This window comes from Rhodotorula graminis (genome assembly GCF_001329695.1).
Source record: "Rhodotorula graminis WP1 unplaced genomic scaffold RHOBAscaffold_3, whole genome shotgun sequence".
In the NCBI taxonomy this organism is placed as follows: Eukaryota; Fungi; Basidiomycota; class Microbotryomycetes; order Sporidiobolales; family Sporidiobolaceae; genus Rhodotorula; species Rhodotorula graminis.
Genome location: NW_017264930.1, coordinates 759134 through 780343, shown reverse-complemented (window position 1 = coordinate 780343; position 21210 = coordinate 759134). Strand labels below are relative to the sequence as shown.

The 21210-nt window shown below is 66.1% G+C and overlaps 9 protein-coding genes across 9 annotated transcripts; 6 read left to right on the top strand and 3 right to left on the bottom strand.

Annotated features, from left to right (window-relative positions):
• Nucleotides 1–99: 99 nt before the first annotated feature.
• Nucleotides 100–1160, top strand: RHOBADRAFT_34436 (uncharacterized protein). The gene is made up of 3 exons (XM_018413194.1): nucleotides 100–500; nucleotides 589–788; nucleotides 871–1160. Exons 1-3 carry the CDS (start codon nucleotides 126–128, stop codon nucleotides 1076–1078), a joined length of 783 nt encoding a protein of 260 aa, XP_018273022.1. The 5' UTR covers nucleotides 100–125; the 3' UTR covers nucleotides 1079–1160.
• A 241-nt stretch (nucleotides 1161–1401) lies between these two features.
• On the top strand, nucleotides 1402–2403 carry RHOBADRAFT_24841 (uncharacterized protein; the record flags this gene model as incomplete). Its single annotated transcript, XM_018412655.1, has 6 exons — nucleotides 1402–1535; nucleotides 1615–1711; nucleotides 1799–1894; nucleotides 1960–2049; nucleotides 2118–2229; nucleotides 2299–2403. Coding segments are annotated over exons 1-6 (609 nt in total), but the record flags the coding sequence as incomplete, so codon positions are not given.
• Nucleotides 2404–3103: 700 nt separating this feature from the next.
• RHOBADRAFT_51946 (uncharacterized protein) lies at nucleotides 3104–3746 on the top strand (the record flags this gene model as incomplete). Its single annotated transcript, XM_018416096.1, has 3 exons — nucleotides 3104–3242; nucleotides 3391–3443; nucleotides 3522–3746. 3 exons carry the CDS (start codon nucleotides 3104–3106, stop codon nucleotides 3693–3695), a joined length of 366 nt encoding a protein of 121 aa, XP_018273020.1. The 3' UTR covers nucleotides 3696–3746.
• Nucleotides 3747–4294: 548 nt separating this feature from the next.
• Nucleotides 4295–8578, bottom strand: RHOBADRAFT_51945 (uncharacterized protein; the record flags this gene model as incomplete). The annotated part of the gene is made up of 15 exons (XM_018416095.1): nucleotides 4295–4612; nucleotides 4682–4764; nucleotides 4832–4931; nucleotides 5004–5140; nucleotides 5198–5273; nucleotides 5328–5447; nucleotides 5520–5708; nucleotides 5787–6027; nucleotides 6092–6219; nucleotides 6285–6377; nucleotides 6444–6547; nucleotides 6615–7302; nucleotides 7377–7633; nucleotides 7699–7840; nucleotides 7919–8578. The coding sequence occupies 15 exons, from the start codon at nucleotides 8576–8578 to the stop codon at nucleotides 4295–4297; spliced, it is 3336 nt and encodes a 1111-aa protein (XP_018273019.1).
• Nucleotides 8579–8699: 121 nt separating this feature from the next.
• Nucleotides 8700–10577, bottom strand: RHOBADRAFT_34430 (uncharacterized protein). The gene is made up of 11 exons (XM_018413193.1): nucleotides 10518–10577; nucleotides 10404–10435; nucleotides 10136–10338; nucleotides 9929–10065; nucleotides 9637–9842; nucleotides 9444–9563; nucleotides 9357–9369; nucleotides 9166–9272; nucleotides 9049–9097; nucleotides 8958–8983; nucleotides 8700–8867 (listed from the first exon to the last, which is right to left on the bottom strand). Exons 1-11 carry the CDS (start codon nucleotides 10543–10545, stop codon nucleotides 8817–8819), a joined length of 972 nt encoding a protein of 323 aa, XP_018273018.1. The 5' UTR covers nucleotides 10546–10577; the 3' UTR covers nucleotides 8700–8816.
• Nucleotides 10578–10682: 105 nt separating this feature from the next.
• Nucleotides 10683–12326, top strand: RHOBADRAFT_64628 (uncharacterized protein). Its single transcript, XM_018418531.1, has 9 exons — nucleotides 10683–10744; nucleotides 10884–10913; nucleotides 11005–11039; nucleotides 11100–11104; nucleotides 11254–11410; nucleotides 11486–11577; nucleotides 11616–11697; nucleotides 11771–11832; nucleotides 11909–12326. The coding sequence occupies exons 1-9, from the start codon at nucleotides 10742–10744 to the stop codon at nucleotides 12043–12045; spliced, it is 603 nt and encodes a 200-aa protein (XP_018273017.1). The 5' UTR covers nucleotides 10683–10741; the 3' UTR covers nucleotides 12046–12326.
• Nucleotides 12327–14055: 1729 nt separating this feature from the next.
• On the top strand, nucleotides 14056–16590 carry RHOBADRAFT_24832 (uncharacterized protein). The gene is made up of 7 exons (XM_018412654.1): nucleotides 14056–14276; nucleotides 14342–14523; nucleotides 14592–14941; nucleotides 15040–15426; nucleotides 15666–15763; nucleotides 15842–16065; nucleotides 16152–16590. The coding sequence occupies exons 1-7, from the start codon at nucleotides 14066–14068 to the stop codon at nucleotides 16497–16499; spliced, it is 1800 nt and encodes a 599-aa protein (XP_018273016.1). The 5' UTR covers nucleotides 14056–14065; the 3' UTR covers nucleotides 16500–16590.
• A 486-nt stretch (nucleotides 16591–17076) lies between these two features.
• On the top strand, nucleotides 17077–19731 carry RHOBADRAFT_51941 (uncharacterized protein). Its single transcript, XM_018416094.1, has 10 exons — nucleotides 17077–17171; nucleotides 17263–17546; nucleotides 17611–17808; nucleotides 17877–18149; nucleotides 18211–18276; nucleotides 18341–18449; nucleotides 18527–18615; nucleotides 18680–18718; nucleotides 18797–19140; nucleotides 19211–19731. Exons 1-10 carry the CDS (start codon nucleotides 17121–17123, stop codon nucleotides 19570–19572), a joined length of 1815 nt encoding a protein of 604 aa, XP_018273015.1. The 5' UTR covers nucleotides 17077–17120; the 3' UTR covers nucleotides 19573–19731.
• Nucleotides 19732–19829: 98 nt separating this feature from the next.
• Nucleotides 19830–21019, bottom strand: RHOBADRAFT_51940 (uncharacterized protein; the record flags this gene model as incomplete). The annotated part of the gene is made up of 4 exons (XM_018416093.1): nucleotides 19830–20234; nucleotides 20305–20413; nucleotides 20486–20866; nucleotides 20985–21019. The coding sequence occupies 4 exons, from the start codon at nucleotides 21017–21019 to the stop codon at nucleotides 19830–19832; spliced, it is 930 nt and encodes a 309-aa protein (XP_018273014.1).
• Nucleotides 21020–21210: the final 191 nt, after the last annotated feature.

Sequence of the window (21210 nt, the reverse complement as noted above, 5' to 3'; positions counted from 1 at the left end):
CGGCTCAGATCTCGAGCGGGAGGTCGCCTGAGAGCGCCGATTCCCGAGGCGACTTCATCACCGCGCGAACTGCGAGCTCTCGGTTCTCTCGTCCTACAACCCACTCGCGGCTCTGCACGACTAGCATGCTGCTGCGCACACCTCGTACTGTCGCTGCCCACACGCCCTGGCGCATCCTCGCCCGCTCGCACTCGTCCCACTCGACCCCGCCCTCGTTCGCCCCGGGCGCCACCACCTCCGCCGACACCGAGATCCCCTACGGCGACGCCGCGCACGCCTCGAGCGCCTACCTGCCCCGCAAGGCCGGCGCACCACCGCTCACGGCCGAGGAGCAGCGCGCGACGACCGAGGCGCCGCCGCTCACGCCCGAGCAGAAGCGGGTCATCGAGCGCATCATCCGCGTCGACCAGGCGGGCGAGCTCGGCGCCAACTACATCTACTTTGGCCAGCACGCCGTCCTGAGCCGCGGCAAGGACAAGCGCTCGGCCGACCTCGTCCAGGTGCGTCCCACGCTCGCCAGCTCCCCTCGTCCCTCTCGCCTAGCGCAAGCGGACTGACGCGTACTCCCGGCACGACGTCGACGCACAGGCCATGTGGGACGGCGAGAAGAAGCACATCGCCGCGTTCGACAAGCTCATCACGCAGCACGAGGTGCGGCCGACGGCGCTGTACCCGCTGTGGAAGGCCATGGCGTTCGGGCTCGGCGCGGGCACGGCGCTCATGGGCAAGCGGGCGGCGATGGCGTGCACCGAGGCGGTCGAGACTGTCATCGGCGAGCACTACAACGAGTGAGTCCCTCGCGCCCGCTCGTTCCCATGCCCTCCCTCGTCCTCGAGCGAGAACTGACACGGTGCTCTCGTCCCTGCGCAGGCAGCTCGACCAGCTCAAGAAGGACATGCCCGACCACCCGTCGATCCCGCTGCTCGAGAAGGTCCTCACCGAGTTCCGCGACGACGAGCTCGAGCACCTCGACACGGCCGTCGCGAACGAGTCGCAGCAGGCGCCGGCGTACTCGCTTCTGAGCGCCGTCATCGCGGGAGGGTGCAGGCTTGCAATCGCGGCAACGAGCAGGGTCTGAGTGCGGCAGTCGGGCAGGACCGCGTGGAGGAGGGTCCGAGACGAAGAGGGCCAAATTGCAGTGCCACTGTTGTTTTTCTGCGCGGCTCTCGGCCTCCGTGACTGCATCGTGAGCCATGTGAGCGACTCTGCGCTTGATCTCGAGCCCAAGTGAGCGACGCTGTCTGTTGTCCGCTCGCAGGCGGTCCGCCGCGAGAGGTTGACCTCGTCTCGCCTCGTCTCCTCGCGCCTGGAGCCTGCTGCGACTGCTCAAGAGCTGCACAGCTGCTCTCGAGAGCTCCTACACGCCTCAGCCAGATCCCGCACCGCCTCGTTCGCCCTCGTCCTCCCCACCTCATCGCCCTCGTCCATGTCGCTGTGCGGGCCGAGCCCAGAGCTCGCGGCGCTCGACGCGCAGGTGCCCAACAAGATCGAGTGGCGCTACGAGATGCGCCGCGAGGCCCAGGAGATCCTCCCTGGTGCGTCACCCTTCTGCACACTCCCCCTCCCTCCCCCTCCCTCGTCTCTTGAGCGATGAAGCTGACCTTGATCTCGCAGGACTCTACGTCGGGCCGTTTCAGCCTAGCTGGAAGCGCGAGGCCCTTAAGGGCCTGGGCATCACCCACATCCTGTGCATCGCCGACCCTCGCGAGGCGTACGTCCCCCTCCCTCCCCTCTCTCAACCTCGACTTGCCCTCTCGTCGAATGCAGCACGACTGACACCTGAGCGCGCCCGACACAGCCACTTGTTCAAGCCTCGCTTCCCGGACGACTTTGTCTACCTCATCCAGGACATCCGCGACGCCGACGACCAGAACCTCATCCGCATCTTCCCTCAGTCCGTCCTCTCCTCTCTCTCTCTCTTTCCTCCGTGCGCCCCAAGCTGACATCTCGCCTCTGCAGAGCTCAAATGTTCATCGACTCGGCCCTGTCGGCCGGCGGGCGCGTCTACGTTCACTGCGGCGACGGCATCAGCCGCTCACCCGCCATCGTGTGCGTCCCGTCCCTCTCGCTTTCTCTCCTGCCACGAGCGCGTCGACTGACTGTCTCTACTCGTACAGCACCGCCTACGTCATGATCAAGACCGGGCTCAACCATGAGGACGCGTTCGCCTTTGTCCAGTCGAGGCGGTTCTGCGTCGCGCCGCGCACCGAGTTCGTCCACCAGCTCGAGGTGAGCTCCTTCCTGTTCCCTCTCGGCCCGAGTAGAGCGAAGAAAATTGACCATGAGCCCTCTTTGCAGGCGTACCGCCCTATGGTTCTCGCGGCGCAGACGATGGCGGCTGACCAAGGCGCGCAGGCCGGTCAGCGCACGAACCGCCGCGGTCGCGATGACGACGACGAGGAGGGAGAAGGAGGAGACTCGGCAGACGTGAGCATGGGCGGCGGCATGTGCGTCCTCAGCTTCTTCTCCGGTTCTCGCGCTCTCGAGGACGAGGCCTGACCGCACGCACCTCTTCGTCCCGCAGGAGCGTCGACCGCCCGTTCGTGCCCCGCCGCGTTCCCGCCGCGCCCGTGTGGACCGGCCCTGCGTGACGAGCTTGTCCTCGAGCACGTGCTCCACCCTCGTCCCTCCCCCTTCCGCCCGGCCCTCGTCGTCGTCGTCGATCCGGCCCTCCTCGCACCTCGCAGTCCTCGATACCCTTTCTCCCTCTTTCCCCCTCCCTTCCCCTCTCGCATGTAGCTATACCCCCTGCGTCTCTTTCTCTCTCTCTGGGTTTGTCTAGCTTGCGTGGCGTCGTCGTATATACCCTTGCTCCTTGATCTCGCGGCGGCGGTGGAACTCTCGAGCCCCTCGTTCGCCTTTCCCTCGCGACCTCTGCGCCAGGGAGAGAGATCGCCTTGGTTCCTTGCGAGAGACGAGCGCGTGACGATCTGATCTGCAGGAGAGCAAAGAGCGTCGGTTCCGAGGGACCCCCACTCGAAAATGACGCGCCGCCGGTTTCTCCACCTTGGGCTCGCGTTCGGCGGCGAAGTCGAGCGAGGCCTCGCCCTCCCTCTCTCTCTCCCTCTCCCTTCTTCACAGCACCAAGCTCGCCGTAAACACCATGCTCCGCCTCGCCCTCCCCACCCTTCGCGCCGCCGCCCCGGTCTCGCGCCGCACCTTTGTCGCCTCGGCCGCGAGCCATGACCTCAAGTCCGCCGCCGACCAGCTCAACCAGGCTGCCGGCAACGCGCTCAAGACTGGTGCGTCCTCGCTCTCACTCTCACTGTCTGTCCCTCACCTTGAACGAGCACGAGCACTGACGATCTTGCGCGTCCACCTCGCCTCCTCCCCCCTCCTCGCCTCCCCCTGCCCCACCTCGTCATGCACAACCTCGCTCGCGCCACCCAGGCATCGAGACCGTCGAGTCTGCGACCGAGGCCGTCAAGGAGACCGTCAACTCGGTGCGCCCCCTCTCCTGAGCTGTCGAGAAGAGTGTCTGTCAGAACGGCGTACTGACCCTCTCTCTCGATGCCCCGCAGGTGACCGGCCAGGCCAAGCAGGCCGCCAACGAGACGGCCAAGGAGGCGGGTTCGTCCGACCTCGCGACCGAGGCCAAGAAGGTCGGCGCCGACCTCGAGGGCGGCGCCATCAAGGGCGCCGTCGACGTGCGCAAGACGGCCAAGAAGGTCGGCGCAGAGCTCAACCGCGAGTAGAGCTCGTTCGTATCCGCAATCTGACAATACCAAGCAGTGCCCAACCTTGTCCCGAGCTTGTCGAGAGCCTCTTTGCTCGAGTTTAGCGTCGTCGAGAGCACAGCTTGAGCGAGCGAGGCGAGATGCAGGCCGATCTCCTTCGCCGCCGTCGAAGCACGAGAGCACGAGAGAAGGTTTGACAACGTTCTGGTGGCGCTGACAGCTCGCTCGGCACCGCTCTCAGGCGAGGAGAGCGCGAGCGATGCGCGGCGCTCGAGCCCCCGCTTTGAAGCAGCGGCTCGCGCCAGCCAGCCGTTTCGCAGCCTCGAAGCTCGCTCTGTGACACAGGGTATCCCACTGAGAGTGACAGGGTCCCGCTGGACTCGCGAGGAGCGCTCGCCGATACGAGCTCGAGCGACGAGAGTGAACAGCAGCGCCTCGGATTTGGGAAGGTCAACTCTGGCCGGCTCGACATGGACGCAGAGCTGAGCAGTCGCACACTCGCTACTCTGCTCTCGCTCAGGAGGGCAGCGAAAAGAGAATGGCCTGCCGAAGATAGTGTTGCAACAAGAGAGATCCTAGGGGAAGAGACAGGCCGACGACGCCGAGCGCCTTCTCTTCTACACGTCGACGCGCACCGCCGCGCCTCTCCGCCGACTGCGCTCCCGCTCCTCGAGCAGCCTCTCGCGCAGCTCCCTGACGGCCGCAACCTTGTCCTCCATCTCCCTCTTGGCCTCGGCCGACCCGTCGACCGCCGACTCGCCATCGTCGGTATCGTCGCCGGCCCGCAGCGAGGCGAGCAGCGAGGCGGCGACGAGCTGGTCGCGCTTGGTGAGAGGCGCGATGGCCGAGAGGGAAAACGAGGCGTCGCCGGCGGCCGCAGCGAGAGAGGGGAAGGCCGAGGTGCCGGTGTGGGCTGAGCCGGAGAGGAATCGGACCTGCGAGGGAGTGGACGGCAGTCAGGACAGGCTCGACATCGGCAGAGATACAGTGAACCGTCGACGCACACCAAAGGGAAGAGAAGGAGGGACGGTGCCGCCCTTGAGGTGCGGGAAGACCGGCTCGCCCGTCGACGCGTCCTTGGTGTCGCCTGCAGAACGAGGAAGGGGTCAGGCATGGCCTTCTCGGCCTCGGGAGAGTGAAATCGAGCGACGCACCTGTCCACAGAAAGCCGCTCGTCTGGCTACCCTGCAGCGAGAGTGCGAGCGTGCGGCAGTCGCTGTACAGGATCGACTTGCAGCCCTCCATAAGCGAGATCTGCGAGTACGGGGGCACAGTGGCGGTCGGTCGATGCGCTCGAGTCGACAAGGCGAGGAGAGAGGGACGGACCTGGAGGTTAAAGTCTTGCAGGATCTTGATGAGCGCCGGCTTGAGCCCAGGGATCTCGAGGCCGTTCTGGATGCGGCGAATGAGGCGGATCGGGTCGATCTCGGCGCCGACGTTCTCGAGCAGACCTCGAATGAAGCCTGTTGGTGCGGGAAGTGAGCTCGACGGGTCTCAAAGAGGAAGAAGAGGGGACGCACGAGGTTTGGTTTCCGAGTAGCGCAGGAGGTCCTCCCACAGGTCGTTGTCGTTCTGCTCCTTGGCGAACTCGATGGCCTGCGCGACGAGTGTCAGGGCAGGTACAGACAGAGGAGAAAGAGCTGGACGCACTCGCTGTACGTCGCCGAGCCGCTCGATGATGAGGTTGAGCGCGCGCTTGTTGTCGCCCATGCGCCCGAGCAGGAAGACCATCTCGGGGACGAGGTCGCGTGCGTCGCAGATCTTGTACGCCTGTGAGAGAGGAGGACAAATCGGGTCAGGAAAGGCGCCGTCACAGGACCAGAGAGGGAGACGAGGACGGACCCGCTCGAGGTTGTAGTAGTTGCTCGCTCTCAAGAAGTCGACGAGCTTGCTCTGGTTGAACTCGGCGTAGAGGTCGACCTGCAGGTCCGAGTAGTCGAACGCGAGGTGCGGGTCCTTGTCGAAGAGCGAGTCGAGGTACATGAAGAGGAACCGGCGGTGGTCCTGCAGCTGCGCGACGACTCGAGGTATCTGCGGGCGCAAAATGTCGGTACGGGGAGCCAGTGCGTGACAGGGCGAGAGGAAAGAGAGAGAGAGAGGAGGACGCACCGGAATCGAGTGCGTGTGGTCGACGAGGAGCTCGATGGCCGTGCCGTGCGAGCAGTCGGTGTGCAGCGCCTTGTCCTTGTTGTCCTGCCGCCGCAGCTCCTCGTCGAACTCGATGAGCTGCAACGCCTGGTTCTGGATGTCGGTGAAGAGGTTGTGGTCGCGGATGAGGGTAAAGACGTGCGGGTCCTGCAGCCGAAGGAGGTACGGGAGGGCTTTGCCGGGTTGACGGTTCATGACGTAGCTGCGCAGCGACGAGGGTCAGTGCGGGAGAGAGAGAGAGGAGAGGAGAGAGCGACAGGACGTACAGCTCGGCGATGCTCTTCATGAGGAGCTGCGACTTGGGCGACCGCTCGAGCTGACCCTTGATGGCGAGCGTGATGGCCGAGACGTTGTAGATGTCGCTCGGCCACGCCTTGATCGTCTCCAGGAGAGCCTGCAAGTCGTGACGGTCAGTTCGGCTCGTCTAAGTCGACGCGAGGCAGGGAAAGGCGGGCGCACCTCCTGGTCGTGACGGAGGAAGTGGGCGAGGATCATCTCGTAGACGAGGCGGCTGAGCTGTGGGTCGTGTGTCGGCACGTACGGGATGATCGTCTGCGGGAGACGAGCGCGTCAGGTGTGTTCATGTTCGTGTAGGAGAGAGAGAGCGGGACGACGCACGTCGAGCCGACCTTTGTCGGCAAAGAGGAAGACCCAGTCCTCCCACAGCTTGGCGTTGATGCCGAGGATCTTGGGGCACGTCTCGGCGGCCTTGCCGAACTGGCCTGCACGAGTGCGGCAGGATGTCAGGGACGAGGGCGGTCGAGGCGAAAGAGGGAGAGCAGGACGCACCGTCGGCGACGAGGAACTCGAGGTAGCGCTTGCCGACGTTGGCGGCGTCGAACCCGCCGACCGTCTCGAGGCCCGACTGCTCGAGCGCATGGAGCGCCTCCTCGTACCGCGACATCTCGATCAACCAGACGATGTGGTCCGACTCGTCGCGCGGCCGAGCGACGACGACGTCCTCGGGCGAGACGACGAGGAAGCTCTGGCCGTCGGCGGCTGGGCACAGGATGTAGTCGCGGCACTGGTACCGCTCGTAGTTGCGCAGGCTGATGGCGTCGCTCGACAGCTCCTCGCCCTCGCTCGAGATGATGCGCAGCTCGGGACGGGCGCCGACTCGGCGCTTTGGCGGCGCGTCCTCGTTCTCGTCGTCGCTCTCGTCGTCGACCGGGTACGCGAGGACGAGGAGGTCGCCGGCGGAACCGTACGCGGCGATGCCCGACACCATGCAGTCGAGCTGGAAGATGGCCGTGACCTCGACGTAGACCTCGGTCGCGCTCGGCAGGCCGGGCACGGCGCGCTTGCTCTCGCGCTCCTTGACGACGGCGACCTTGACGACGTCGGCCCACGCGATGAGGAGGGTGCGGTCGTCGCGCCACCGCAGGCTGCACTTGAACAGGTCGGCCCGAGGGCTGTCGTCGGCGCGGCCGATGTAGGTGATGCGCTGGCTCGTCGCCGTGTCGTATATTCGGACGCCCTGCGCAAGGCGAGGCGTCAGGACGAGGGTTGCGGTCGGACGAGGAGAGAGAGAGAGAGAGAAGGTGGACGCACGGCGTCGCTCGCCCACGCGATGAACGTGCCCCTCCACTCGACGGCCCAGATCGGGCCCTCGCCCGAGAACAGCGTCACGTCCTTCTGGCCGAGCCAGCCCTTTTCCGACAGGACGAGGCTGCCCGCCATGCCGCCGTGCGCGAACTGGCGCGTGCTGCGCTTGCCGTAGTGCGGCTCGAGGGCGACGCCGCGCATCGGGCGCTGCATGTCGAACACGTGCGCCTCGGTCGTCGCGACGGACTGGATGGCGACTCGACCTGTTGGCGAGGGCCGTCAGGTTCGGCGTCTCGGCCCGGCGAGGGGGGAGAGAGAGAGGACGCACCGTCCATCGAGGCGCTCGCGACAAACTCGCAGGTCGAGTCGATGCTGAGCGCGTTGACCATGGCCGAGTGAGGTCGATACCGCTTGACGAGCTGACCGTCGCGTGTGAAGATGAAGACGACGCCGTTGTGCGTGCCGAGGACCTGCACGAAGGCAAAAAGGGTCAGTGGGGCGGACAGGACGAGGGCGAGGGGGGCGGTCTCGAGGTCTCGACGACGCACCGTGTACGTGGCGCAGACGGCTATCGCACTCGCCGTGTCCTTGGCGAATAAGTCGACCGTCCCACCGCCGAGCCGAGCGTACTTGAGCGTCGGCTCCTCGTCCTCGTCCTCGTCCTCGTCCGAGTCGTCCTCGCTCGCCTCTCCCTCCTCGCCCGAGCCCGCCGGCCCGCTCCCTCCCTCTTCTGACCCTTGTCCTCGATCTCGCCGAGCTCGAGAAGCGCCGGGTGAGGAGGATGCCGCCCTCGCCCCTCCTGCCGGAGGCTCCACCTCGTGCTCGCCGCCGCTCAGAGCGCGCCCTGGGTCCAGCTCTGCTCCGCCGAGCTCCGCCTCATCCTCCTCCTGCTCGTTGCTCGACGAGGCCGCGTCGCTCGTCGAGTCCTCAGGGCCCGGCGCCGCCTCCCCGCTCGCGACGCTGGCCTCGTCGTCCTCCTCGCCGTCGAGCTCGAGAGCCCGCCCTTTGCCCTTGCCGTTCACGTGAGGCAGGCTAGTGTCGAGGGCGGTGCGCGCGGCGAGTCCTGCGATGGACGAGCCGGCAGAGGAAGGCCCGCCTGGTGGTGAGGCGGAGAGGACGGACGCGGCGGTGCTGCGCGGTGCGGATGGGCGAGCAGGCGTGATAGGGATGTGGAACGAGGGTGTCGAGGAGTGCTGCGAGGCGGGCATGGCGTGCCCTTGCCGTGCCGCAGACTTGGTGGAGGAGAAGGACGAGAGCCGAGTGAGGAGGTGGTGGGGAGGAGAGTCGGCGCTCGCTCTCCTGCGCAAGGCTGCTCTACGCAGAAGTGGGTCTGATGCATAGACGTGTTACAACAGAGGCACTCGAGCCCAATCTACCGCGGGCGAGCATGCCGTCCTCTCGCTCCCTCGCTCCCCTCCTCGCCGACCGCTCGCTCCACGCCCTGCCTCACTTGCCGTGGATCGTGTACTTCTCGCGGATGACCTCGGGGTTGAAGAGCTGCGAGAGGAAAGCGAATCAGCCACGGCATGTCCCGCGTCGACGACAGGACGTGCTCGACGCGAGGACGCAAGGCAGAGAACGGCTCACCTCCCACCGAGACGCGGGAAAGATGTCTGCGGGCGCAGAGGAGCGTCAGTACACTCACTGATGGAAGGAGAGAGAGACGAACGGGGCGCACGCTTGTTCCGGTTGTACCAACTGCGCTCGATGACCTTGCCGGCGTGCGACTGCGTGGCTCGACGACCGGTCAGTTCGCGTTCGTCCGGCCGGGAGAGAATGAGGACGGTCGACGCACCTCGTCCTTCTCGATCTTGGCGTCGTGCGTGAGGCGAACGTCGTCGTGCACGTCAAAGTTGAACATGGGGCCCGACTTGCCTCGATATTTGTTGATGATGAAGTCGTCTGCGCAGTCGGGGGAACGCTCGAACGTCAGTGGCGCCCTCATCTGAGAGTCCTCGAGACGCAGAGAGAAGGCAGAGCACGCACAGAAGGTGTAGTGCTGCGGGCAGAAGAGGGGGCAAAGAGTCAGGCTCGAGGCGACGACGAACGGGACCAAGAGAAGAGGAGACGCACGTGAGGGATGATGAGGTCCTCCTTGATGTACATGAGGTTGTCGACCGAGATGGCGCGCAGCTCGGGGAACTGTGCTCGGCACTTGTCGAGGAACTGAGCGATGCTGTCGCCCTTCTTGCACTGCGAGTCGCGCGCACGGTGTCAATAACCTCGACCGTCGACTGCGAGAGGGAGGGAAGCATGAGGGACGCACCACGACGACCTTGCGGTGCCCGCTGCCGTCCCAGTACGAGTAGGTGATCTCGATCTCCTCCTGCTTCATGTCCTCCTGCATCTTGAGCCACTTTTTCCGCAGCTCGTCGCGCTCGAGCCGCTCAATCTCCTCGCGGTTGCGGTCGGGGAGGAAGTGCGTGTCGACGGAAGGGTTCTTGCCGAGCTTGGCGCGCTTGGCGGCCGAGGCTGCACGGGAAAGGAGGGAAGGGTTGAAGGTCAGGACATGCTGGAGCACGCGCGCTCATTGGAGACGAGGAGAGAGAGGGACGCACCCGTGTCGTCCTCGACAAAAGTCTTGCTCTTGGGCTTGAAGGACTGTTCCTCCTCCTCATCGCCGTCGTCGCCGGCGAACGAGAGCTTGACCTTGCCCTTCTCCTTCTTCTTCTTCTTGACCTTGCGCTCCTCGTCCCTGCGAGCAGCTCACGCCAGTCGTCAGTCCATCGCTCGATGCGGCGAGAGAGAGGGGAGGAGAGACTCACTTGACCTCGGCCGTCCCTGCCGCCTCCTGCCGGGCCTGCTCCTCGAGCTGCTGGCGCGTCTCCTTGAAGTCGGACAGCTGGACGAGGCCGTACGTCTTGTGCTTGAGCGTCTCCTCGACGCCGTCGGTCTTGACGGTGAAGCGGTCCGAGCCGGTACGGTTGCGCTGAGCGGCGAGGTCCTCCCTCTGGGCCGCGAACTCGTCCTGTGGTGGGAGCGGCAAGGTCAGCTCGTGCACGTTGGGCACGGTCAAGGGATCGAGGGACGTACCATCATGGCCTTGCGCTTCTTCTCGAGCTTGGCTGGGCGGTGGGAGGGGTCGCGAGCCAGGTCAGAGATGAGGAGGAGAGCGGGGGGAGGGTGGAGAGAGCAAGGCGGGCTCACCGAGCTTCATGGCTTCTTGTGCCGACATGGTGGCAGTGGCAGAGTTGGTGCTCGGTCTCGAAGCAGGCTCCTGACGAGGGAGAGGCGGTGGTCGAGGTGGTTCGGCTGCGAGCTCCTCCTGCGCGGCGCCTCGTCCCTCTCGACCCGCTCCATCCTCGCCCTGCTCGCGTGCTGCTACTCCGACCCTCTCACGACCACCACCACCAGCACTAGACAGAGCCAACATGGTGCGCACCCTGCCCGCTTGCCGCCGTCGTCCCCCTTCACCCCGCGCCCCCCTCCGTCCTCATCTCGTCTCGTGGCCGGCGCGCCTCGTCGAGCACACCTCGCCGTGGACCAGGACACTGACCACGCGTGTCTCTACAGGGTGACGCAAGCTACGACTACCTGTTCAAGGTGCGCCCTCGCTCCCTTCCTCTCGCCGGCCTTCCACGAGTCCGCCCCCCTCCGAGTGCTGATCGCGCGCGCCTCTCTCCCTCTCTCGCAGGTCGTCCTCATCGGTGACTCGGGCGTCGGAAAGTCGTGCGTCCCTGTCTCTCTCTTGCCTCTCTTTGACGCGCCGCGCTGACCTCGTCCCTCGCGCAACAGCAACCGTGCGTCCGGCTCCCCCTCCTCGTCCCACCTGCCCCGCTTGCACCCCGCGCCCGCCGACCTTTGTCGCCTCGAGACGCGTCGCCGGATCTCCGTCCTGGTCACGCACGAGTCGCTCACACTCGGCGACATTGCCCCCACACAGTGCTGTCGCGGTTCACCCGCAACGAGTTCAACCTCGAGAGCAAGTCGACCATCGGCGTCGAGTTCGCAACTCGGTCCATCCAGGTCGAGAACAAGACGATCAAGGCGCAGATCTGGGACACGGCAGGCCAGGAGCGCTACCGCGCCATCACCTCGGCGTGCGTCCACTCTCTCTCTCGCACCTCCTCTCTCAGCCCCATGCGCCGGTCACTCACCTCGAGACTTGCCCTCAGGTACTACCGCGGCGCAGTCGGCGCCCTCCTCGTGTACGACATCGCCAAGCACGCGACCTACGTCAACGTCCTGCGCTGGCTCAAGGAGCTGCAAGAATATATAAGGCTTTTAAAGCTTTTAAGGTTTCACGCAACAAGAGCGATTTGCGCCACCTGCGCGCCGTCCCGACCGACGAGGCAAAACTCTTCAGCCAGGAGAACGGCTTGAGCTTGTGCGTCTGCGCTCGTTCCTCCTCTCTGACGGCCTCGGCGCGTCGACCTGACCTCGCCTCGTCCCTCGCGCAGCATCGAGACGTCGGCGCTCGACGCGTCCAACGTCGAGGGCGCGTTCCAGACCATCCTCACCGGTGCGTCTCTCGCTTTTCTCTCGACCTCGCCGTGCTTCTTCGCGCCGTCGCTCACCCGCCTTGAACACGCTCGCAGAGATCTACAAGATCGTGTCGCAGAAGCAGCTCGAGGCGGACCCGGCGCTGTCGCACCGTCCTGGGCAGGGCTCGTCGATCGAGATCACGCCGTCGGCCAACGATGGCGGCCAGAAGCAGGACGGCAAGTGCTGCTGAGCGCGACTCGGCGGAACGAGGGCGAGGTGGGACGGTGCGGTCGAGGGAGCTGGTCTCTCGCTCGGGGCGGTTGTGTCTGTGTGTGCGGCGCGGAGTGTGCGTCTCGGGACGGTGCGGGTCAGAAGGCGAGGATGTGTTTGACGACGAGGCGACAACGCGGTCGCCTCCTCGAGCTTCCCCTTCTGCCCTCGCCTCACCTCTTGCCTAGCTCGCCCATCTCCTCGCCGCCCCCCTTCTCTTCCTCTGTGTGTCTCTTTGTGCTATTCCAGTGCGTCACTGAGCCCGTCGAGCGTCCCTGCGAGTCACGAAGGAGAGCTCCCTCGTGCGAGAGACGACCGTCCGTCACTCGCCGCACGAGCCCCCGCCCACGCTCGCCTCGTCCTCTCTCTTCCTCTTTCCTTCGAGCCGCCTCCCGACGGCTGAGCGCCTTGCAGCGAGTGCTCTCTCGCCGTCGACGCCGGGCTTTCGCCGGGCTTTTGCTTTTTCTCGCGGAGCGCACGATCGAGAAGCTGCCCTCGCGGTGGTCGACTGCGAGCGCGAGCGAGCAAGACGGGTGGAGGGAAAAGGTGCGCAGGGCCTGGGACGTTGCGCGCCGGCGCTCTCGCCGTTCGAAAGAGTGCACTCGAGGCTCGAAAGGGGCAGCGTCCGAGCGAGAGGAGAGCCGGAAGAATTGCAAGTCGAGCCGACAGTCGGCGCGCGGGCTGTTGTCGACATGACGACGACGACAAGCGGTGCGAGCACGCCATTCTCGCTCGCCGCGCACAAGGGCCGGGGAGCGGAGGGAGGCGGAGGCCGACGAATCGACACAGCGAGGCGGGTCGTCGAGTCGTCGACGTTGCTCACGTGCAAGCTGCCATCGAGCGCACCCTCGCGGCAGCACGGCCGAGCTGAATGGCTATCTGGCAGGGTCGACGCGAGGACGCAAGGGAGCGCGCGTCAGGTGAGCGTTATCTTGCGCGAGCTGGTCGAGGCGGGACGCCGTCGCGCTGTCGAGAGCTGGGGAGGCCCGGGCACGAAAAGGCGTGCGAGTGGGGCAAAGCAGGAGTCACCTCGAGGTGAGCGAGGGAGGAAAGCGTGGGGCCGTCGAAGCCCACCCGGTAGTGCGGAGAGGAGGCCCGGGTCGGCCTGCCGCCTGCGTGCCGCTCGGGCCCACTGTGCCGGATCTTTCGCCGCCGCCGCACCCTGCATGTGGCGCAAGCTCCGCTCGACCGTCGTCGTGGCACGTCTCACCGGTGAGTTGCGAGTGGCGCACGGACCCCGGACGGACGAGAGCGAGAGGCGAGAGCGCGTTCTGCGCCTCGGACAGAGCTGCAGTCCAGGGCCGTGCACTTTGCGCGGAGTCGCCGGTTCGACGTTCGACAATCGGACAGGCCCTCTCGCTCGAGCGACGGGCACGCTGCGGTAGCGAAGCGCACAGGTGACGGCGACACGGGACGAGAGCCGGCTTCCCACGTCGTTGCAGCACTCGTTACCGCACGGGACCACCGCGAGCAATTGACAGGCCTAGGGCGCCGCAAGGGCGGAGCGAGAGTGCTTTGCGGTCGGCGTTCGATCGTCGAGCCGGTCAAGTGGAGACCCCAAGAGCGTGATCGGGGTCCGTGCCCGAGCTTTTTATTTTTGAACGCGCCCACCGCAGACCGCGCGGTGGTCGCCGACCCGCGTGCTTTGGCCACCCGCGCCCGGCATCCGCCTCCGCATTCTCAGGGCCAGGGAAAAGAAGTCGGCGAGCGAGCGCGACGAGCGTCGCATCGCGCCTCCTTTCTCTCCTCCTTCCCACGGCTTGCCTTGCTATCCTCCGCTTTTCCCTTGCACCTGCGCACGACCGCACCCCGTCAATCAGCAGCAACCCAGCAGCTCAAGGTCCTTTCACCGTGCGTTTGACATCTCGCCTCGCCTTCCCAACCCTCGCTCGCTCGCCGCTAGCGCCACCCACCACCGGTCTCGTCGATTCGGTTACTGACTCTGCCTTGTCGCCGTACACCCACAGATGTCTGGCCTTGACCCCAACGAGGCGAGCTTCATGGCCATCTCGCACGACATCCAGGCCAACCAGGAGGAGCACACCGGCAAGGACAAGGACGGCTACGTCTTTGACGAGAAGCGCGCCGTGTCGCCCTCGTCGCCCTCGACCGACGGCGAGAACACGCACCCGGACGCGCCGACCGAGGAGGAGAAGCGCACGCTCCGCCGCGTGCCCGGCCCGATCAACGTTGGCGCCTTCCTCGTCGCCTGTGCGTCCCTCTTTTCTCTCCTTCTTGCTCGCCGGGCATCACTGACGTGCTCTGCGTGCCTGCAGACGTCGAGCTCGCCGAGCGCTTCTCGTACTACGGCTCCACGGTCGTCTTTACCAACTTCATTCAGCGTCCTCTTCCTCCTGGCTCGACGACCGGCGCGACGACCGGCCCCGACCAGCAGGCGGGTGCCCTCGGTATGGGCCAGCAGGCGTCTACCGGCCTGACGACGTTCAACCAGTTCTGGGTGCGTCGCGCCTCCCCTTTCTCCCCTCGTCCTCCTCGAGCCTCGCTGACTCCCTCTCCTCCTCCCAGGTCTACGTCATGCCTCTTGTCGGTGCCTACATCGCCGACACGTACCTCGGCAGGTTCAGGACGATCTGCTGGGCCATCCTCATCGCGTTCATCGGTCACGTCCTCCTCGTCGCCGCCGCCGCTCCTTCTGTCATCAAGAACCCGGACGTCGCCATCGGCGTGTTCGCTCTCGCCATCATCGTCATGGGCGCCGGTACGGGCATGTTCAAGTCGAACGTCTCGCCCATGATCGCCGAGCAGGTCTCGTCGCACCCGCTCTACGTTCGCACCAACAAGGACGGCTCGAGGGTCATCGTCGACCCGGCGCAGACGACCTCGCGCATGTACAACTGGTTCTACATGGCCATCAAGTGCGTCCCTGCTCTCTGGACGTCACGGCGAGAGCGAGAACGTCGCGACGAGCCCGAAATTGACGGACCTTCCTCCCTCCCTCCCCTCCTCCTCCCAGCGTTGGCGCCCTTGCCGGACAACTCGGCATGTCCTACGCGGCTAGGCAGCGGGGCTACTGGTTAGCGTTCCTGCTGCCCACGATCGTGTTTGCGACGACGCCCATCGTCATGTGGCTCGGGCGCAACCGGTACGTCCAGACGAAGCCCTCGGGCTCGGTCCTCGGCAAGGCGATGCGCATCCTGTCGGTCAACTTCAAGCACGCCGGTTGGTCGCCCAAGGCGTGGTACCGCGCCGGCTTCTGGGAGCACGCCCTGCCCTCGCGCATCCCGGCCGCCGAGCGCCCGTCGTGGATGGTCTGGGACGACACGTTCGTTTGGGAGGTCCGCCGCGGCTTCAAGGCGTGCCAGGTGTTCGGCTTCTTCCCGCTGTACTGGCTTACGTACAAGTGAGTCTCTACCTCCCTCGTCGCGAGCGAGCTCGAGCGGCTCCCTCCCTTTCCTCCTCCTCCTCCTTCCCTCCCTCTCCCTCTCCTCCTCATTCTCCTTCCTCTCTCCCACATCCTCCTTCCTCCTCTCTCTCCCTCCCTCGCGCCCGTCGTCGTGCTCCTCCCTCTCTCTCGTCGTCGAGCCTCCCCCTCACTCTCCAAGGCCCTGAGCGTCGTACTGACTCGCCGCTCGCCCACAGCCAGATCAACAACAACCTGACCTCGCAGGCCGCCGTCATGAACACACACGGACTCCCGAACGATGTACTGTCCAACCTCGACCCGTTCGCGCTCCTCAGTGCGTCTCGTTCGCTCTCCCTCGAGCCTCCTCGAGCCCCGTCCTGACCCTCCTCGCCCCCCCCTCGCGCACGCCCAGTCCTCATCCCGATCATGGACCTGCTCGTCTACCCTGCCCTCCGTCGCGCCGGCATCAACTTCTCGCCGGTCAAGAAGATCTTTGCCGGCTTTGCGTGCGGCGCGCTCGCCATGATGTGCGCCGCCCTCGTCCAGCACGAGATCTACAAGCGCTCGGCGTGCGGCAACGAGGCCGCCACGTGCGAGGTCGAGCCGTTCGTCCCCGACCTCAACGTCTGGATCCAGGTGCGCCCTCACACTCGTCCTCGTCGCGAGGTCCCGTCGTCGACCGAGACCTGACCTTCTCAAACCGCGTCCTCCTCGCCTCGCAGACGCCGTCCTACATCCTCATCGCCCTGTCCGAGATCTTTGCGTCGATCGTCAGCCTCGAGTACGCCTACACCAAGGCGCCCAAGTCGATGCGGTCCATGGTCATGTCGGTCGGCCTCTTCACGACGGCCATCTCGGCGGCGCTCGGCGAGGCCTTCCTCCCGCTGTCGGAGGACCCGAACCTCGTCATCAACTACGGCGTCATGGCCGGCCTTGCCGCCGTCGGCGGCGTGAGCTTCTACTGCACGTTCTGGAACCTCGACAAGGAGGAGCGCTCGCTGAACGAGATCGCGGCGGGCGAGCACAACGCCGAGGTCGCCGCTCACCGTGCGGCCGACGACTCGGCCTGAGCGTCGCAGTAGACCCACGTCGTGTTTCCCGTCCCTTATCTCGTCGTTTCGTGTCGGTCGGTGTACTTGCAAGGTTTCTCTCTCTCAAGCCCCTGGCCCGAGCGAGCGAGAGTGAGCGAGAGCCGTCTCGATTAGGGTCGCGCGCGCTTCTACGAGCGTTCTCCTGCAGTGCGACCAAGCGCGAGTGCGTGCTGCATCGCTGCGATGAGGAAGAGAGCGCGACCTTCTCAAGTTGAACCTCGCGCTTCTGCTCGTCGCAGCGTCCACTCCCGGCTCTCTCCGGCCTTCTCGATCGCACGAGACAAACGCCGCGACGGCGTTAAAGCCGAAAGAACAGCCGCAGACCGCGGCACGCGCCGTTGCCGGCGTGCGGAGCGAACGTGGTCGACGACGAGAGGAGGTGAAACGGCTGTCGTCCGCGTCCTGCGCTCGGGGAGGCGTGTGCAGCCACGAGACACGATGACCGCGCGGCCCGCGAGGCGCAGACCGACTCGGGCGACGCTGCGGAATTTCCACTGCGCCCCGCTCTCATCGCGGCGACGAGACGGGTCTGGGCGAGCCGTGCTCTTTTGTCGCTGTCCTCGCCCGCCCGCCTCGCTCCAAGGAGCTCGACACTCGACCATGCTGCTCGACGGCGTAGCAGGCTACCTCGCAGACGCAGCCGGTGCCTCTGTGCGTCCCCTTGTCTCCTCGAGCTCCGCCTCATCTCCTCCCCTCGCCCCGCCGTCATGGCTGACCCGCCGTTGGTCCGCCCACCTCGCAGCCGGACCAGATCAAGGTCATCTTGCTCCTCGTCGGCTCGGTCCCCCTCTCCCTCGCCTACCCGTACTTCCCGCCCTCGACTCGCTCGCCCATCGCCCACCTCTACTCGCTCGTCCCCGCCGTCGTCTTCCTGTGCTTCTGCCTCGACCTGCGATGGGGCTTCTTCCAGCTCCTCGCGAGCTCGTTGGCGACCTGGGTCGTCTGCAAGGTCGGCGTCGCGCAAAAGTGGGGGGCCGCCATGCCCTGGGTCGTCTTCGTCATCGTCATGGGCCACCTCGCCGTCAAGTGCGCCCCCGCTCTCTCCCTTTGTCCGCACACCTCACCGAGCTGACCCTGCATGCGCACACAGCCACGTCCTGCGCCACCTCGACGACACGCCCCTCACCACGATCGAGATCACCGGCTCGCAGATGGTGCTCTGCATGAAGCTCATCTCGTTCGCGTGGTCCGTGTTTGACGGCACTCGCCCTCTCGACCAACTCGACACGACCCAGAAGGCGTCGCGCATCGAAGGCGTGCCCGGGCTCTTGCCCTTCCTCGGTTACGCGTGAGCCCTCTCGTCCGTTTCCTCCCAGTCCCTCTCGTCGATACTGACTCCTTGCACGCCGCCCGCAGCTTCTTCTTCCCGTCCATCCTCGCCGGCCCGTCGTTCACCTACCGCTCGTACGACTCGTTCACCTCGCACCGCCTCTTCGTCAAGGAGAACCCGTCGGACGGGTCCAAGCCCGTCGACCCGACCGTCATCCCGCCCGGCCGCCGCCGCAAGGCCGCCAAGCGCTTCGCGACGGGCATCTTTTTCCTCGCCATCTTCTCGGTCTACGGCGGGTCGCTCGGCATGGACAAGCTCATCGACCCCAAGTTCACCGCCGACAAGTCGTGGTTCGAGAAGTGCGTCCGCTCTCGCGCCCTCTCTCTCCCGCGCATTGCCTGACGCCCGCATTCCCTACAGGGTTCGGTTCATGAACGTCGCCGGCTTCATCGCGCGCACAAAGTACTACTCAGTGTGGTGCATCGCGTGCGTCCCCTCTTCCACTTTCCTGTCCCTTCGCGCACCGGACTGACTCGAGCCGAGCCTGCAGCGAGTCGGCCTTTATCATCTCGGGCCTCGGCTACAACCCGCAGACGAAGCACTACGACGCTTCGCGCAACGTCCGCATCCGCTCGATCGAGTTTGCGCCCAACTTCAAGGTGCGTCTCTTCTTCCTCCCTCTCCTCCTCGACCCTCTCAACACAGGCGTCGAACTGACTGACCATCTGTGACGCAGGTCCTTCTTGACTCGTGGAACATGAACACCAACGTGTGGCTGCGCGAGTGCATCTACAAGCGCGTCGCCAAGAAGGGTCGCAAGCCTGGGTGCGTCCTCTCTCGAATTCGCGCCCGTCGTCGTTCCTCTCCTGACCCTTGACTCGCCTCGCAGGTTCAAGAGCACCCAGATCACGTTCATCACGTCGGCCCTGTGCGTCTCCTCCTTCCTCTCGCCCTCGTCGCCTCGTCCTTCTCTTGCGCCCCAGCTGACTCACTCCCTCCTCGACAGCTGGCACGGCGTCAACCCGTGCTACCTCATGACGTTCGTCCTCGGCGGCTTCTGCCAGGCGCTAAACCGCTCCCTGCGCGCCGGCCTGCGCCCCTTCTTCCTCCCGCCCGGCGCGCTCCAGGCGCCGAACCCGCTGTCGGCGAGCGCGCCGCCGCTGCCCAAGCTCGACATCCTCAAGCACAAGCAGGCCGTCGAGGCCGCCAAGAAGGAGGGCGGCGCCGCAGCTGCCGCCGTCGTCAAGGTGCCCGGCACGAGCGAGCGCGTCAAGCTCGCCGCACCGCCGCAGACGCCGCTCAAGGTCGCGTACGACGTCGCCGGCACGCTCGCGACGCAGGCCGTCCTCAGTGCGTCCCGCTCCTTCCTCCCTGCGCGACCGCGCGACCTCGCCCTGACTTTTTTGCTCGCGCCGCACAGACTTTGCCGTCGTCCCCTTCCTCCTCCTCAACGTCCACTCGTCCATGCTCGCATGGCGCTCTGTCTCGTTCTACGGCCTCGCTCTCGTCTTTGTCCCGTTCGTGCTCCTCAACTTCCTCGGCGGCCTGCCCATGCTCAAGCGGGCGCAGCGCAAGCGCGACGCCGAGGCGGCCAAGCGGCACAAGCGCACAACGGCCGACGACGAGCAGGAGTGGCGCCGGGTCGAGTGGGAGAAGAGCGAGGAGGACAAGCGGCGCAGGAGGGGCGAGGGCGTGCCGAGCCTCGGCATCGACGTCGAGGAACTGGTCGAGGAGGAGGAGCGCGAGGAGCGGCGCCGCGAGGCTGAGCGCAAGGCGCAGTGACGCGCCGCGCTCGTCTCTCTGTTCGGTGGGCCGTTGAGGAGGATAGAGTCGGAGCAGTTTATGATCGTCATCGTCGTCGTCGTCGTCGCAGCAAGAATCCCCTTGGCCCCTCTCGTTCCACCCTCTCAAGTCCTATGCAACTCGTTCTCGTTCTCTCGCACTCGATCGACGCCTCGCGAGATGTGACGTGTGTGTGCCTGTGCGAGTGCATGTGCGAGAATAGAGAGTACAACAGACAGAGAACATGCCCTCCCTCGTCACGGACCCGCTCCCGGACCCTCGACGCCGACGCCCGCCGCCGCCGGCTCGGGCTCGTCACAGAGCAAGCCCGTGACGGCGCACACCCTGTGGCGGAACCGCCTCTTGCCCCTCTGGACCGCGCCGCGCCACCTCTCCCTCCACACCCTCAAGCCCCTCGGCTCCTTCCTCGCGCCGCCCTCGCCGCCCTCACCGCCCTCGCCCGCCCCCGCTGCATCGCGCCGCGCGTCCTGCTCGACCTGCCACGCGCTGCGCGCCTCGACGAGCTTTTGCCGCACGGCGAGCGTGAGCGGCGAGGGGACCGGGTCGAACGCGAAGGGCTTGAGCGGGCCGGACGCGAGGAGGGTCGGCGCGGTCGACGGGCGCAGGAGGAGCTCGGCGACGAGGAGGAGACCGAGGCGGGCCTGTGTGAAGAAAGGCGGAAGTTGGGTCAGGGAGGGGACGCGAGAAGGAGAGAGAGGAGGGGGGACGCACGCCCTCGATCGAGCGCGGCAGCTTTGAGACGCCGAACGACTCGATGCGGTTGGCGAGGGGCCAGAAGCCGAACTCGGACGTGACGCGCGAGAACGTCTTGACGTCGGTGCTGCACGGCGAGAGAGGCTGTGAGTTTTCGGGCCGCCTCGAGAGGAGAGAAGGACAGAGAGACGGGACGCACGCGAGCGGGTCGTCGGGCTTCTGACGAAAGACCTGCCACTCGAACACCTCCATGAACTCTGTGCGGTCAATGTTCCTGCTCCTCGTCCTGAGCTCCCTCCTCGGCCCTCCCGCGCTGCCGCCCTCCTCGAGCTGTCCGTCCGGGCCCTCGAGCCCGACGTGGACCTCGGTCTCTTCGAGGACCCAGGTCGTGTCGATGCGCTGGATGACCTGCGGGGCCCAGCGCGGGACCTTGCCGCGCTTGAGGATGAGGCGCGTCGTGCGGAGCGAGTTGGTCGCCGGGTGGAAGGTGCGCGAGATGACGTCGGACGAGAGAATGTGCTTGCCGTAGGGCGACGGGTACCGCTGGTTGTGGGCTAGGACGATGTACGGGAACGGGACCCTGTCGGCGGTGGAGAGAGAGGTCAGTTCACGAGAGTCTGGAGCCGGGAGAGAGGAAGGAGAGGGCGACGAGGCCAGGGGCGGGCGGCGGCCGGCGACAGAAGGGAGAGGGGACGCACGGGAAGGTGTCGCTCGTTTCGAGAGTCTGGACCATGGCGCCAAGGTTGAGCGAGGCTGGCCGTGACCTCAGTCGGCCGTGGAGAGATGAGAAAGTGCCGACGAGGTAGGGTGGCTCGAGGGCGGCTCGGCGCGGGGGCCAGGGAATTTCAGAGCGGTCGTAGAGCGGCTCGAGACGTAGTCTGGGTGACTCTGAGCGGTGTAGAGGTAGCAGAGTCCGATGAGATG

Coding starts and splice junctions, on each gene's coding strand:
- RHOBADRAFT_64628 (XM_018418531.1), top strand. Junction 10,914..11,004: donor GCTACGACTACCTGTTCAAG/GTGCGCCCTCGC, acceptor CCTCTCTCGCAG/GTCGTCCTCATCGGTGACTC. Junction 11,698..11,770: donor CAGGAGAACGGCTTGAGCTT/GTGCGTCTGCGC, acceptor TCCCTCGCGCAG/CATCGAGACGTCGGCGCTCG.
- RHOBADRAFT_34436 (XM_018413194.1), top strand. CDS start 126: ATGCTGCTGCGCACACCTCGTACTGTCGCTGCCCACACGCCCTGGCGC. Junction 501..588: donor GCTCGGCCGACCTCGTCCAG/GTGCGTCCCACG, acceptor GTCGACGCACAG/GCCATGTGGGACGGCGAGAA. Junction 789..870: donor ATCGGCGAGCACTACAACGA/GTGAGTCCCTCG, acceptor GTCCCTGCGCAG/GCAGCTCGACCAGCTCAAGA.
- RHOBADRAFT_34430 (XM_018413193.1), bottom strand. CDS start 10,545: ATGTCGGCACAAGAAGCCATGAAGCTCG. Junction 8,984..9,048: donor TTGGTACAACCGGAACAAGC/GTGCGCCCCGTT, acceptor CTGCGCCCGCAG/ACATCTTTCCCGCGTCTCGG. Junction 8,868..8,957: donor TTCCCGCGTCTCGGTGGGAG/GTGAGCCGTTCT, acceptor TTCCTCTCGCAG/CTCTTCAACCCCGAGGTCAT.
- RHOBADRAFT_51941 (XM_018416094.1), top strand. CDS start 17,121: ATGCTGCTCGACGGCGTAGCAGGCTACCTCGCAGACGCAGCCGGTGCC. Junction 17,809..17,876: donor TTGCCCTTCCTCGGTTACGC/GTGAGCCCTCTC, acceptor CGCCGCCCGCAG/CTTCTTCTTCCCGTCCATCC. Junction 18,150..18,210: donor GACAAGTCGTGGTTCGAGAA/GTGCGTCCGCTC, acceptor CATTCCCTACAG/GGTTCGGTTCATGAACGTCG.
- RHOBADRAFT_24832 (XM_018412654.1), top strand. CDS start 14,066: ATGGCCATCTCGCACGACATCCAGGCCAACCAGGAGGAGCACACCGGC. Junction 14,524..14,591: donor CGACGTTCAACCAGTTCTGG/GTGCGTCGCGCC, acceptor TCCTCCTCCCAG/GTCTACGTCATGCCTCTTGT. Junction 15,427..15,665: donor CTGTACTGGCTTACGTACAA/GTGAGTCTCTAC, acceptor GCTCGCCCACAG/CCAGATCAACAACAACCTGA.